This window comes from Lepisosteus platostomus, chromosome 2 (assembly GCF_059453375.1).
Source record: "Lepisosteus platostomus isolate fLepPlt1 chromosome 2, fLepPlt1.hap1, whole genome shotgun sequence".
Taxonomy (NCBI): domain Eukaryota; kingdom Metazoa; phylum Chordata; class Actinopteri; order Semionotiformes; family Lepisosteidae; genus Lepisosteus; species Lepisosteus platostomus.
In genome coordinates this window covers 67,468,447-67,483,239 of record NC_142612.1, presented here as the reverse complement: position 1 = coordinate 67,483,239, position 14,793 = coordinate 67,468,447, and the positions used below count along the sequence as shown (strand labels likewise).

The following is a 14,793-nucleotide window of genomic DNA, read 5'->3' as shown; positions in this document are numbered from 1 at the left end:
TGTGCTGGATTTGGGCTAGAGAAAGGGGGGGGGGGTGGTGCTGGCAGGGGAAGTTCGTCTATTTTTAAACTGGAGTGTGGAGAGAAAAGCCCAAAATAGCCCTTCGTCCTGCATATGGAGTGTAGTTCCAAATGCCTGGAGTTCCTACGAGAGTAACAAGGTAAGAGGAAGTAACAGGGGTGTCTGGGAGGCTGTGTTAATTTAACCCTCTAACATCTGTTAGAGCTACAGTATCTGCTCTCTCCAGGACTCTTTCATATGCAGCTGCTGGCTCCTAAAAGTGAAATGTTACCTCAAAGCCCATTACATCTTTTACACCTTTCTATTTTCACCAACATCTGATGCCCAGTAACAACAGTACTTCTTAAATTACCTCTTAAGAAACGTCTCACGACTCTGGATGCAAGTTATAAAATTGTAATGATGTTTTAATTGTTGGGGGGGCAAGAGGTTCCGCATATCCTTGTTTTGTGTGTCACATCTTAATCCCTGTTTGTTTTGGGAAAAAATACAAACAACTGGCTCAGAGTAATTTCACAGGTTAAACCTACTGAAGTGAGGTGGACCAGTAAATGCTTGTGGTTTTAAACAGAGTACAATTCCAAGATGGTGATAGTCCTTACTGTTTTTTTTAAGGTCCTGTGATTTAGTTTTAAGGATCAGTATGATGTCTGGGGAATGGTCAGAAGGCACCTGACTGCTTTCCTTTCTCTTCTTATCCTTTTTTATTTCCTTGCACAGGAAGACTGGGTTATACATTGACAAATAAAACACTCACTCTCCCCTAGCTGTCAGAGGTTGTTCTGAAGGTGCACCTCCTTACTCCTGATCCGAGTGTCTCCAGACTCCAATCCCAGATGTCTTTAACAATATGTCTGACACGAAGTGCTGGAATGGAATGGATCTTGAGATAGTTTTCAGTTTGGGTCTTGAAAACACATCTCCAGAAGAGAAGGGTTGAGGGGACACCTGTCAACATCCAGTCCCTAACCTTTCTTTTGCATGTAAGGAGACAAATAGAGTAGACTCTGCTGTGTTTGCTATGCTCCAAAACTCCAGGAAGAAAAAACAAGGTCCTGATGTTTCTTTCAAAGTTAGGCAATCTGTTTTCCGTAATAAATTAAGAGCAAGTGTAGCAGCACGGCAGTGGTAAGGCATATAATTAATTGTTTAGAAAAAATTAAATAAGAAAACAGTCTTTTATGACTTGGATTATCTGTTGAGGGGTGTCTGTATTTGTGTCTGTGTGTGCCCTGTGATGGACTGGCGTCCTGTCCAGGGTGTACCCTGCCTTCCACCATGTGCTTTCTGGGCTTGTTTGTCTGGCTCCCTGGCAACCCTGAACTGGAAGAAGCTGTGAGAAAATGGATGGATGATATCCATTGAACAAAATATTAACTAATCGATTGAAACAAAAAGACCACTTTTCTTTGAAGTTGCCTTATTTTAATAATAACCAGATGACAACACAGAGGGTTGAGTGTAATATACTGTTGACTTTTGATTTGATGATATCCTTAGTGGTCTGATTAAGACTAAACACCAACTTCCCTGATTGCACATTTCCTATGGGCAAGCTTCCAGGAATCAAGTTAGTGGTCTCTCTTTCTCCAGACGTTGTAAGAGCTTTGTAAATCAACCCTTGATTAAAGTTGGTCGAGACAACAAAAAGTACAAAGGGAAGCAGTCAGGAGCTAACTATTTATTTGATACCTTGGCGTCCAGATCTTCAGGACATTTTGCCAGAAGAAGATCAATTTGTATTTCCCACCTTTTACTGAAGGTAGAGTTGAATACTGAATAGTACTGAACAGCTTCTCGTATGTAGAATGTACACAATTAATAATACACAAAGTTAAAATATTTCTGTAACTGCATTGTAAATATACGTTTTGTTAAATACCATTTCATCCTAATGAGTTGTAAACTTCAAATATGCCAACTCTTCTGGGTACACAGTACTATAGATCTCAGTGTATTATTGAAATGTAGTCTGTCTTTCTTATAGTACTGTTAAATGAATATTTTATGCAGTTTTTCACAATTTTATCAAATGTATTTAAAATTTTTCCAGGTTTTCATAGTTTAATTTCATTGTGATAAGCAATGGACAGTGGATAAGCAGTTTTGAACAAATTCGTAGTTGAATCAAAAGATCTCAGTCTGCCCTGCTACCCAAAACGACTTGTTGTACTTCAGATTAGCTATTTATTCAATATGAAGTAGAAAAAACACTGAACTCTTGTATAAATTAATATAATTGTGCAGTAACGTTACATTAAAAGTGTCATGAATAGAAAATTAAGAAAGAGTTAGTGCTAATTTCTGAAATGCTGCCCCCTTGTGTCATAATGAAAGGCTGCCTGTAAGGACTTCAGATCTATACAGTACAGTATGTTTTTCTTAGTTTAATGTTAATTGGAAGATGGGCCTAAACCTACGTTATCAGGGACTCTGGATAAATCAGGTATTAAGAAGATGCAAATGCACAGAATATAAACAAGCTTTGAGTGGGATAAAGCCTTCACTTCTGTTGAACTCAGAGGAACCTATATCTGAATGCTTCACACATTTCTTTATAAACCACCAACAACATATGTAATTTCTTCTGTTAATTTTTGAATCACAAAACCAAATTGAATTCATTCAACGTGTCTATCACAGAAAGATAACATCGTTGCTGACTGCAGTTTTAATTTCTTCATGTGTGTGCAGGTGCATGAGTGAACATCTCCTACATTTCATGCAGAATTTTTTAATTGGTGGTTTATATTAGTGCTCTCAACTCCAAACTTACCTTCACAGTTTGCATTGATAAAGCTACGACAACCATGCTGAATAATTTATTATTTCAGTACTTCAACACATAAATTAAATAAACATGTCTTTCCAGATTTGTGCCAGGGGTAGTGAATTCACTTGGCTGTCTTATGAAATAAAATGTTTCATTTGAATGATAAGCAGGCGACTTAAACTGCTTAAGTGATAAGTTCAGGTCATTAATCTTAGCAGTCATACAGGAATCAAGAATGATGCCTGAAGGAGTATGAGATTAATTGACTGGAGGCACAATAATAAAGAATAGTGGTGAATCAGAATTGGCTAGGAGGCTTTGTTCCAATTATATATTAATGCTGTTGGACTAAACTACAGGTAAGTGGGCTTAAACGTGCCTATGCACGCATTTGTATCTCAAATGGAAAGTGCGATTCACAGCTTTACCTCAGATGACAAAGAAGGCCCGAATAGAGACAAGGTTGTCAGTGGTTTTATATTAAAGGTTTTTCTGAATTGTGGGAGTGTTTTTTCATTTATTTTCAGAAATGAGGAAAACGAGTAAAAGAGTATTTTTCCATTTTCATAGTGATTCATACTGCTTTTATTTTTGGTAGTACAAAGCAATTAAAAAGAAGTGATTAAGTTGATTTCTTTCCTCAGGCATCATAGTGTGTATGGTTGAATTTCATATTGCTGTAGTGACCAAGGAATGTGCTATGCTGCTATGAGACCTGAATGCAAGCCCCTGATTAAACAGTTTGATCCAGGTAACCTGCAGCTGTATCTATTGAAAACTAAGTAAATCTGCAAGCTCAGAGATCACAATTTCCATTGGTAAGCTCTTTTCCTAGAAAAATTATTCGCTAGAAAGATTAAGGAGAGCAATTTTCCATTTCTCTGAGATCAGAGATCTTTGTATGGCTCCTAAACTTTCTGTAAAAATAGAAAAGCCTTCCACGGAAAAAAGGATAATGGCTATTGTTTCTCTTTTTTAAGCTTTTCATATCTTAAATGGCACAATATTGAGGGAATTGAGTATTGGCAAATATGCTTACTTTGGAGGGACATGGGTTCATCCCAGATTTAGGCAGGTTGCACTGTTTTGTTTTACTTTTTAAAATTCAGTTTCCCATTTTTGCTTTATATAGCAGTGCCAAATATTTTTAAGGGTATTGCCATTCTGTTAGTGTAACTCTGGTTAACTCTTTCAATGTCTGTGTGCAATTAAGTTTTATTTCGGCATTATTTGCATCTCTAACTGTTGTAATTTAATTAGATTGTAATTGTTTTTGTAATTACTTTTGAACTATGGCACATGCTTTATAATTATACTTGTTGTAATTTTAAGGCACCGTGGTGTCAGTGCAGTGCCATGAATTCTTGTTTTTAAAGAATACTGTTCATACCAAGAATTCCACTAATGTATCACAAGAAAAGATCCTGTGCAAAATGCAGCTACATTAGGATACCAGGAATTCATTATCCCTAATACTGGAATGAATCCACAGGCAAGGAGCACAAGATAATTCTCCAACTTCAGAACCATCCTTTTTAGAATGATCTTTATAAGATCACTTTATTGGCCATGTACAATTTCTTGTATTAGGAATTTTGTCTTTTCGCATACCCCAGCTTGCTCTCCATGAGATACACAGACAGGGAGAGAAGCTTGGGGTCAGAGTGCAGGATCAGCCATTTATACGGCGCCCCTGGAGCAGCTGGGGTTAAGGGCCTTGCTCAGGGGCCCAACGGAGTAGGATTCCTCTGCCCGCCACGGGATGCGAACCAGCAACCTTCCAGCCACAGGCGCAGATCTTAGCCAAAGAACCACCGCACTGCCCTTTATTAAATATCTGCAGGCAGTCTGAATGTACCATGTTATAGTATGTGCTCTATGAATTCTTTTTCTTTTCAGAAAACTGAGGTTAGTTAAACAAGGCCAATCTTGTCTAAATACCTTGTGGCAAACAGTACCCAGGAGCAGGGTACCGATTTGGGATTTTAAATAGGTGTGTCTCGAGGCAAGTGGGCACACACAATGCAGATGTTAGCTAAAAACAGTGCTTTTTATTTACAGAGTAAGAGAAAAATAACCTGAACCACAAAATAAAAACTCAAGCTCTTCTTTGATCTCTACTTAGACTTCTTATTGTCCTTCTCTGTGAAGTTGGGCAGCTAAACTGCTAACTGGCAGCACAATAAAATCACTCTCAAAATTCCCAACCCTCACAAAACTCCACGTGCCCATCCTAATGCTGTCTTCTTGCTCCTTTCTCCCTCCAGTGGAACAGATTTCTTGAGGCTCAACAAGTACCACCATCTTGTCTCCTCCTACCACCCACCTGCATTAATTTAATTGTTCTTTTGTTTCCTGTTGCCATACAGATGATTATTTCCATAATCTACGAGTTATAGTCATAAGACATATTGGTCTGTAAATGGGGCAAACAATGAAGCACCTGGAACCTCTTGGTATTGGTATATCTTGGTATATCTTTCTAGCAGCATTTTTTCCAAATTAATTTGAAAGACAATCCCACCTGAAGAAAAATCTTGATGTTTTTGCAGGAATGTAAAGGTAAGGTCACACGGTTTGGCCACCATATTGGCTTTCTGACAGAGGGGAAATTTGTTGACAGTGAGAAATTTTAAAAATTGTTGTGTAAACTGAAACCAAGCATTTTTGAACCGTGGTGGTCATGATATGCCATGTTTATGATAAAGTGAGGTTCATGTCAATGTGATTGGGAACATCCTGGATTTGGTTAAAAAAAAAGGCACTTGAATGACTTGGACAACAAAATCATGAGGTTGAATGAAGTGGAACTTAATAATGAATCATAAGCTTGTGATGTTTCTCAGGATTGTTCATGGCAATTTGCTGTCTTAAAAAAAAACATGCCTGGCAAGAGTCGGTCAAATTGAATGGCTGGCAATTTGCATATTGTGCATTACAGTATATCTTGGTGGTATTGTACAGTGTGCTAGATTTATGAAACTTACTGTAGTTTGAATGTTAAACGTGTTGCTTTGACACCAAATGGAAGTTTGATCATTTGTTGGTCTAAGTCATGAGAAATCTGTTTCTTATTGTTTAAAGGAGCTACACAACAGTATTTTCCACATAAATATTCCCAGAAATGAAGTTGGAATGGCTGTGGCTTCTTTGCCTTCAGCTATGCACAAACCCAAAGACTTCTTTCTTCAGCTTAGCATATGGGAAGGATTTAAAAAAGGCAAAGGAAATTGCTTCTCAAGTATGATACACATTGCACATTGAAAGCATGGGCAGAGCCAATCAAATTCTTGTTCTGGTTATGATTAAGGATAAAAAGGTAATCTACACAAACCTTTACTGTTAGGCCAACCAAACCCATGGGAAACATGTCTGAAATGGATGAAATACACACTAATGGATATAAAAAACTAATTTATGGAAGGACTGAGACCTTCAGTTACTCTATTAAGTGTAATTAGTGGTAGTTTTTACACTTCAGCTGGGTTATATGTAGAATGATCGCATCATTTTAGGTAAATTCCGAAATTTAAAATCATTCAAGTGTCTAAATGTATGCCTATTTTATTGTGTCCAGATTGTGTGATTTGTTAGTTTTTTAATCATTCCCACTTTCACCCGTCCCTACTCATGTCTACATTTTATTTAGTCTTTTCAACTCTTTCCAATCATGTTTTGATTTGAAAATCATGTTATCTCCCTCTCTCCTTCAGACATCTGAAGAGGCTCCACAGCCAAAACATGTTTTTTCTTTCTGCTTTTCAGTGTGGAATACATTTCTACTTACTCCTCATTTAGAATATTTCCTGCTTTTTATAAAACCTCCCCTACTTGATTTATTTTAGGAATAGAAAAGCACTTTAATGGCTGCTTGTATTAGTTGGTATAATTTAATTTACTTGCATAAATACATTTTTTTCAGACTGCACCTGTAGTGTGCTAAAGAAGTACATGGAAATTGTGTAATTGCTATTATCAGATGGGTTTAGCTTTTCTGAAGTCATTCACTAGCTTGACTTATGACTCACGAAAATTTATTTGAAAGGATTTTAAAGCAGGAAGTTCATTCTCCTGCTTCTTGCTCACTGAATGTTTAAGTAAAGCAGTTAAGTAGGTCCTAAAATCAACACATGTAACCCACTCATATCTGAGGGAGTCTGACCTCATCAGTGTATGACTTTTCTTTTCAGCCTTTTAATGCAAATAGGCCATTGGGGAGATTAGCACAGATGGTGTGTTTCTGTCATCATCCTTAATTTTATTTTAATGGGTGCCTAAAAAGAAGCTAAGTTTCTGTTAGCCATTGTACATTGTACTTTTGAATACATTTCTAAAAAAAAAAAATTAATTTTCTAAATGTATACTGATGACACACTTATTTTTTTTGTTTTCTTCCTCTTTTCTTTCTGAATAGTTACTATCATGCTGATTACCTAAGATCTATTATTATAGTATTTGGAAAGCAGGTGAGGGCCTCTAACTAACATATTTGTTGCATGGTAACAAAATACCCCTCCACAACACAGTAGAAAGAAGGAGAGAAAAAAGCCCCTTTGTTTTGATTAATTTGATCTAACAGTCCTTCCACAGTGGTCTTTTTAGTAATGTTATAAAGTCAGGAACAACTCCTGTTTGGTTAGGGTGTTATACTGAAATTCCCTGTATAGATTTTATGGTAAATTCAGTTTTTCTTGTTCATATTTTCAGCTTTAGGTTTAGTGAATTAGAATCAAAGAATGAAATCAGTTTTGAAGTGGAAAATAATTCTTATTTTTCAATTATGTGTTTCTTAAAATTTTCACTGTACTGCTGCTAAAAGTAGATGAAAACATCAGCGGATTGTTGGTTCACTTATAAAGGAAAACCTAATGGTTATCTTCATGCTTCTGTTAAAAGCAGCATCAAACACAGCAGTAGGGCAACACAGTAGGGCAAGATGAATCACCATAAAAACATTAGGATCCATATCTGGACTATTAAGGAAGTGTTGAATTGCAGGTGGTGGAATATTTTAAATATTGCCAATCCAGTCAAGTTCTTTTTAATCGTTAAAGAATTGTATGGGTATCCGGTATATTTTTTCTTTTCATTGCACGAACATAGTGAGAGGAGGTTCCCTATGGAATTTAGCCTACTTTTTCCACTGAAATGTACTGTATGTTGTATTTTTCACTTTGAAGTCTCTGTTCCATTTTCAGAAATTTGGTTTTTTTTGGGGGGACTCTGATAATATCAAGCAGCATTTTTTAGGATACTAATATGTTAGACATTCTTTGTGTCACTCTTCCTCTGCTGTTTATCTTCTGAAAGGCAAACTGAGATATATTGGAATCTGCTCTAAAAAAAGGCAAATAAATAGAGGATTATCAACATCACTGAATGCTTAATATTTAAATTCCTGCCCTGTATTTGCTAGGGATTAAGAGGGTAGCTCAGTTTTTTGCTATATTTTTATTCTGTAGTCAGCTTGCATACCTTCAGGAAAGTGATGGTAAATACCCAGAAGTCGCAACTTTTGAGTAGGCTGGAAGACCAAACTGTCTTTTTAGTTCCAGTACGGATTATGACATGGCCAAATGTCGTGTTTATAGTGTTTAATGCGAAGACATCAAAATTATCGAAGTGGTGGTTTTAACACTTCCCACCTCTCTCTATCATCCTCCTCAGTGGCATTTTAGAAGTAGATGCTACAGCCTAAAACGGGGCCATTAGTGCACAAAGTTACACAAACCGTAAATAAAGGTACCACTCCACATCCATACCAAAGACTTCCCAGAAAAACAGGATTCTTGGCTGTCGGGCATTATCAAAATAGCCGGTGAATGCACAGTATATACGTTTGCTTCCTCCTTAAAGCAAGCTCTCTAGAACTGCTGTCAGCCATGAAACGGTTAACTGAGTTGATTAATTTTTGCTGGAAGGCTTTTTTTACGGAGCAGGCTGTCCACCCCCAGTGTCCTGCCTAATGGAGCGTGTTAATTTCATCAGGGAAACAGTGGGTAGCATGGACACTACCTCTGCCTTTCTTCAAAAAAAACACACACACACACACATTCTGTGTTCCCATCTCTGTTTGTGAGGTGAGCCTGTTTTCATCTTCACTAGAATATCTTGTAACATTGGTACGGGGGTGTGGGGGAGACACGTATAATGACATTTCTCTGGGCTCTGCAGCCATCTGGAGAAAGTGGAGTAAGTGGGAGGGGTGAGTACTGGGACCACAAGAGACCGATAAAGGGAGGGGGAGAAATAAAGCAGAAAACTGAGACATGGGAGACACAAAAAAGCAGAACTGATGCCGTTTTCTCTTGCAACACACAAGAGATTTCTGGGTGGCTTGTGAAACGGTGCAGGTTTGCCAACAGCTGAGGACAGACTACACATACAGTAAGAGATAAGCGGATGCAGTGAGTGGTACAGTACTGCGGTAGCCATCACTGTTCAGTAATGCGGCGATGCCCTCGCTCTGTCCTCTCCAGCTGCCAGATTTGGTCTGCTAGTTGCTAGACAAACAGGCAATGTAGATGAGGTGGAGGGGGAGGAGGAGGAGTGGGGGGAGTGGGCGGTAACATTAAAAAAAGGATATAATCGCATGGTAACAATAGATTTAATTTTTTTTTTTTGCTGATGCAGATGTGAAGCTTGAGCCCGTACCAAGGACTACTCTTAATTCAGCTGTGTGTTTGCGGGGGCTGGATCTGCTCTGGGGAGGCAGGCTGATCACACCGAAGAGGAATACAAAAACAAACAGACGATTTATGAAATAGAAATAGGCCAAGTTGGTCATCTGGCATTTGTTGAGGACTGAGGCTTAAGTACAGCGCAGTATTTCTGATTGCAGCCCAGGACAGCCTTTTTTTTTTTGTTGTTGTTGTGCCGCGAACAGCCTTGACTTGGAATGCCATAACGGAAGAAATGAGGAAAAGAACCGCACTTTTGTTTCTAATTCATGGAAAACATTCCACTGTTTAGGAAGAGGTGGAAAAATGCTACAGTATGTGAGAAATCTGAATTGGAATTTACTGTGAGCAGTGATGCAGTAATATTACCAACTGGTTGTTCTGGGTATTATTCTGTCAGCCTACATACAGTATTAAACGCACAGTGGTTTGTCCAAATAAGAATTTATCACAAATTGGACGCGTCATGTGAACACAATGTTCTTCCAAAATAAAAAAAAGCAATACAGCAAAAGGTGAGGTGAGGAGAAAATGAATAGCCAGAATCACAACACATTTTTAGGACAGGATTTGAAAACGAGGAAATTAAAGCCAGTGAGGTGATGCATTAAACGCACACAGAGAGCTTGCGGGTGCATCACTATTTCTAAGGTAGAAAAAGGCAAGGTAGTCAAAGGCAAGCCCTGTGCAAATAAAAGATTAGAAATCGTGTAGATACTGTAGCTCTCTTCCATCCAGGAAGTCTGGTACATAGACTCACAGATGCCACACTAGCTCAATGCACAGAGATGTTTTTGCAGACATTCCTCTTTCCTTTGAGCCTCTGAAGCAAGAGAGTATTAGCTGCAGGTCTGTATTTTCATTCATTGGCTAAAGACCACCACTCTGTATATAATTGGCAAATTGTGTTGCGTGGTTACAGCTCAGAGATAAGTTGGGGGAAAAAAGATGACGGTTAGTCTTTGGCATCAACCGAGCAGTCGGAGCTCCATTTGAAATTTCAGTGGGACCAGAGTTGTAAGCTGGCAGCCGAAGCAGACAGCTATCACGAAGTCTTGGGGAGAGAAAAAGAAAAAAATGCAAACAAAATTAATGAAGTGGATATTTTTTCAGTGGTTCTCGAGTTGTGGCCTGTGACTGTCAGATGCATTCTTGTGAAGTTCTCCCTGAAGATTCTAAGCTGTCCAGTGTTAAAGCATTAGAGCTGAAACCTGCAGTAAGAGGTAAAGCTGCAGTTCAGACACCTCCTGCATGACATACTGTATTAGGGGAAAAAAGGTGAGGAGGCAACAGAAGACATCCTTTATCTACAGTGAATATTTACAATTACAATTACAAAACAAAAAAACAGCCTCTTCAATGCAAACATTAGGATAGCAGTTGAACATTGCTATTGCCCTACAGTGCAAGAGACAGACTTCCTGGAGACCCATATATTAAGAAGACAGTGACATCAACATGGGAGACTCAGAATATCAACGATTACCGAGTGATGAAGAGGAGGTATAAGATTTATTCTCTCTGTTTAAATTGCTGAGCTGTTGTGCATACTGTAGGAGGTTAGTTTTAGGAACTATTTTTGTGTGTTAATTAAATTAGCTGTTTAATAAATAAAAGAGAAAAACAAGTTTGTTAGAATACTTTGAGCCATATTCTGATATTAAAAAATTAAATAATAGCCTAGTGCAGAGGTCAGATTTAAAAAATAAAATTCCAAGTGCAACTTGTATAATGTTCGTGTTAGCATGTAAGATAATGTATTATCAATTCCATGAAAGATGACTCAAATGTGACTGCACACTTGGTGTCATTCTGAGATTACATGGTACATGATAATGTGTGTTGAAGAAGACAGAAAGCAATATTGTACTTGATAGTAACCTTTTGTTTGGTCTTTTTCATCGCTGAGCCCAAAGAACACTCACTCATACATGGGTTGTGCCAGTAGGTACCAGCCTAGTCTAACTATGTCATGAAGGAAATCTTAGACTTCTGAGAAAGAAAAACTAGGGACATTCGGGCATGTGTTATACAGTATGAATATGAAACAGAAGCATTAACCCAGTCTCACATGGCCAGGAAAGAATATACCACATTTAATTTTTCAGGGATGGTTTTGAAATATACTGCAGACGTTTGTGTGCAGGGTTTTTGATTAAACACAATCAGTACAATTATTCATAGGACAAACCAGTCAGAATGTGTAGGTGTTTTCTATGCTATTTTAATTGATTAACAGATAACATCAGTAAAACCTGGACAATACTGTGATGTAGTACAGTATCTATAGAGATCAATGTATCGCTTTGCTTTGCTTTGCTTCAGACACTATTCGCAGAGAAAGCTAAATTAAGCTTTTATGCAGTTTATGGTCTAAAGAAAATAGACCAATAGATGGTCTGAATTGATTTTATTAAAGTCATTTACGCACAATATCTTTCTGAGCAAGTATTGATCTTGTTTGAGGACAGATGTGGGGAAAGTGAAGATCCATAATTTGCCTATGGCGTGATGCAAGTGACCATTCCTGTGGTTTTAAAATTCTGCTGTGTCAGGTGATTTCCCTACAGCTGTTGCTGCCTCATCTCTTCACTGGATATACTGTGCAGTAAATGCACCCTTAATGTATTGGCTTATGACTCTTTTCCTAAAGTCATAGTAATTTTAAAAGGTCCCTCTTAAACTGACGTTTGATGGTTCATGTATTATGATATTAACAGAACTCTCTGGGCATTGTTGTACGTGTGTTTTATTCTGTTTTTCTTATTCTTCTGTACTTTTGATTAGAAGCAGACATTTCAGCATTGGAACGTGGAGTCCTGTCTATCCAAACCAGCGGCTGTATTGCTGATCCAAAACACATTGTCCTGCATATTTCTCTCTAACCAAACACCAACTTTCTGAGTTAGAGGGCTGTTAACTCTCCTTGCCTGTCTGTGCCCGGCCAAGAATATTGAGGTTTCTTTCTAATGCAGAATAGTTCCTAGCTGTTGCTAACCCAATCTGTAAACCCACACTGCAAAGATAGAAGTTAAATAGGTCACTGAATGAGCCTGACAACCTTCTATGACAACCACTATATACTATATAGTGTCTTGACACTGGTTCTTGTTTTCTTAATTAAGATAACTTCTGTGCGACTGAAAGAAGGTAAAATCTTATTTTTATAATGCAGTTCTTACTGTTGATGCATTCTTTACTGTATAAGTATGGAACTTTATTTTTTGATGTGTGTATAGAATACATTTTTACTGTGTCACCACATACAGTATGTAAAGCACTGTGCTTTCAGTCCAGCGTACGTACATGATTCTCAAACCAAATGTTACAATTGTTCTGTACAGACAGTATTCTGCACAGGGGTGTGATGACTCATCCCACCTGCGTCTCCCCTGCACTGAAAGCACAAGCCCTCTGTGTCCGTCTTGACCTTGCGCACTGTGGTATTAACACAGCACCAGTGTCTTAAGTCTGATCATCTCTGTGTTTTTTAATTCATCCCCTGAAAGAAAAAAAAAACGAAAAAAAGAGCTTTGTTTCTGGTACTAAGCTACCCCCTGCTGAAGAATTTAATTTTAAAACAGCTTGTGTGGTGCCCAGCTTGTCTCGAGGGCAGTCTGAACTAAATCTTTACCCCCTAGTGCAGAGACTGATGTAAACCGCTTTAATCTAGCTATTGTACTGAAGTAGAATTTATATGTCTGTCACAGATTGAATAGAATAGACCATCTGAAATGAATGGAAAACAAACAGTAGCGGCATGTTTTAATATTGTTACTTTTTAAAGGAATTTGATTTGCTGAATTTTTCATTGTCAGACCTTTGCTGGAGTTGAACATAAGGTCAGGATTGTTTATATCCTCGATGGCTAGGAGTTTAAAATTATTTCCTAAAATAATCTTTTATTTGTATTTAAAAACAGTTTTCCCATTCCTGATGAGTACTTATTGAATTGTTAATGATGCGTTGCCATTTAGTGCTTTGCTTCTACAGCAAGTAGGTTTCTCTGGAACGATTGGGTGGAATCACAGATGCACAGCTGTAGCTGTCTGCCTACCTCCGCATTGAGGTGTGGGATGAATTTCAAGGACAAAACATGGCCACTAGGAACCTGTTAAAGATGTGCAGCCTAAAACATTTGGGAACATATTCACCAACAGAATGTACAAAACATGTAAGCTCAGTTTCAAAACAAAAGTTTGCACATGGTTAAATTGGCTTTTTCAGGTGCTAAGGCAAACACTCCTCTACAAGGTGAAACAAAGGTTCAAGTACATTAACACACTTTGCCATTTATGAATGGAATATTGTATGTTATGTTTGTATTACTTGTTATTCAGCTTAGTAGTGTACTTGTGTACTTAAAGCCTGTAGGCTCTGTGAAATTAGCACTTGACACTCTCTTCAAATGTGAAGACATACTGTAGGGTTGGGCTCACTCCACAATGCAGCACAATGACTGGGATTGTTTCTGTACTGCTTAAGTTCATTTGAAGTCGGTAGTATTTTGTAGCTGAGAGTGTACATATCCTGTACAAAACGATTCTAAGCTTAAATGGGCATTAAATATTGCCCGAGAGCCTTCCACTATTCTGCCTTTTCCATATACAGTACATTAAATCATTTTTCAAGGAACTGAAAGTTGAAGGATTTTAGCTGCTAACTGTATCCTTTTCTTTTTGATACTATATATTATTTATGGATCCTTATGTGACAATTCATCCAAAACGGTATAAAATTATAAATTGAAGCTGAACAAAAAACTGTTGTTTTAACTAGTTAATTCTGAATACAATTGTGTAGTACATCTTTTACCCATATTATGAAACGTACAACAATTTACTGCTGTGTAGAAATTGAATTTTTGCTCTTTTAGATCCACAGTTATGATGCATAGCACAAGAAAAAATATTTTCAAACTGATATTAAACTGTATACTGTGGCACACGGTTTGATTTTTTTCATACCACTTGGCCCCATAATCCCCAGACTGAGATGTATTTTAAAGATGCCCTAATATTTTAAAAGCATTTTGACTACTTACTGTCTTCATACAGTTGTCCTCATTTGCTAATCAAATATGCCATTGTAGTCCATTACTTTTACAGTACATATGAACATTAGATTTGTAACCAGCGCAGATTATCATGTATTTTAATCAAGTCGCAGTATTTAAAACATGGGTAACTGAAAATGATCTAGTAAAATGAAATACAAAATTACTCCAGATACTTTTTATTTCTTCATATTCATGGGGGATGATTGTATTGTCATTCACCCCTACAAAATTCACAACTTGCGGTGGACCTGTATTTTTGT

General features: G+C 37.6%; 1 protein-coding gene across 6 annotated transcripts in view; it reads left to right on the top strand.

Moving 5' to 3' along the window:
• Positions 1-14,793, top strand: part of tnk2a (tyrosine kinase, non-receptor, 2a) — a 55,581-nt gene that overhangs the window by 16,152 nt on the left and 24,636 nt on the right. Inside the window, exon 1 of one of the 6 annotated variants that reach the window (XM_088614829.1) lies at positions 9,034-10,977. The exons of the other annotated variants lie outside the window; for them this stretch is intronic. Coding sequence (XP_088470955.1) covers positions 10,933-10,977 — 45 coding nt within the window. The 5' untranslated portion in view covers positions 9,034-10,932. Of the gene's footprint in view, positions 1-9,033; positions 10,978-14,793 lie in introns of those variants that run through there. 6 annotated transcript variants of the gene reach the window in all.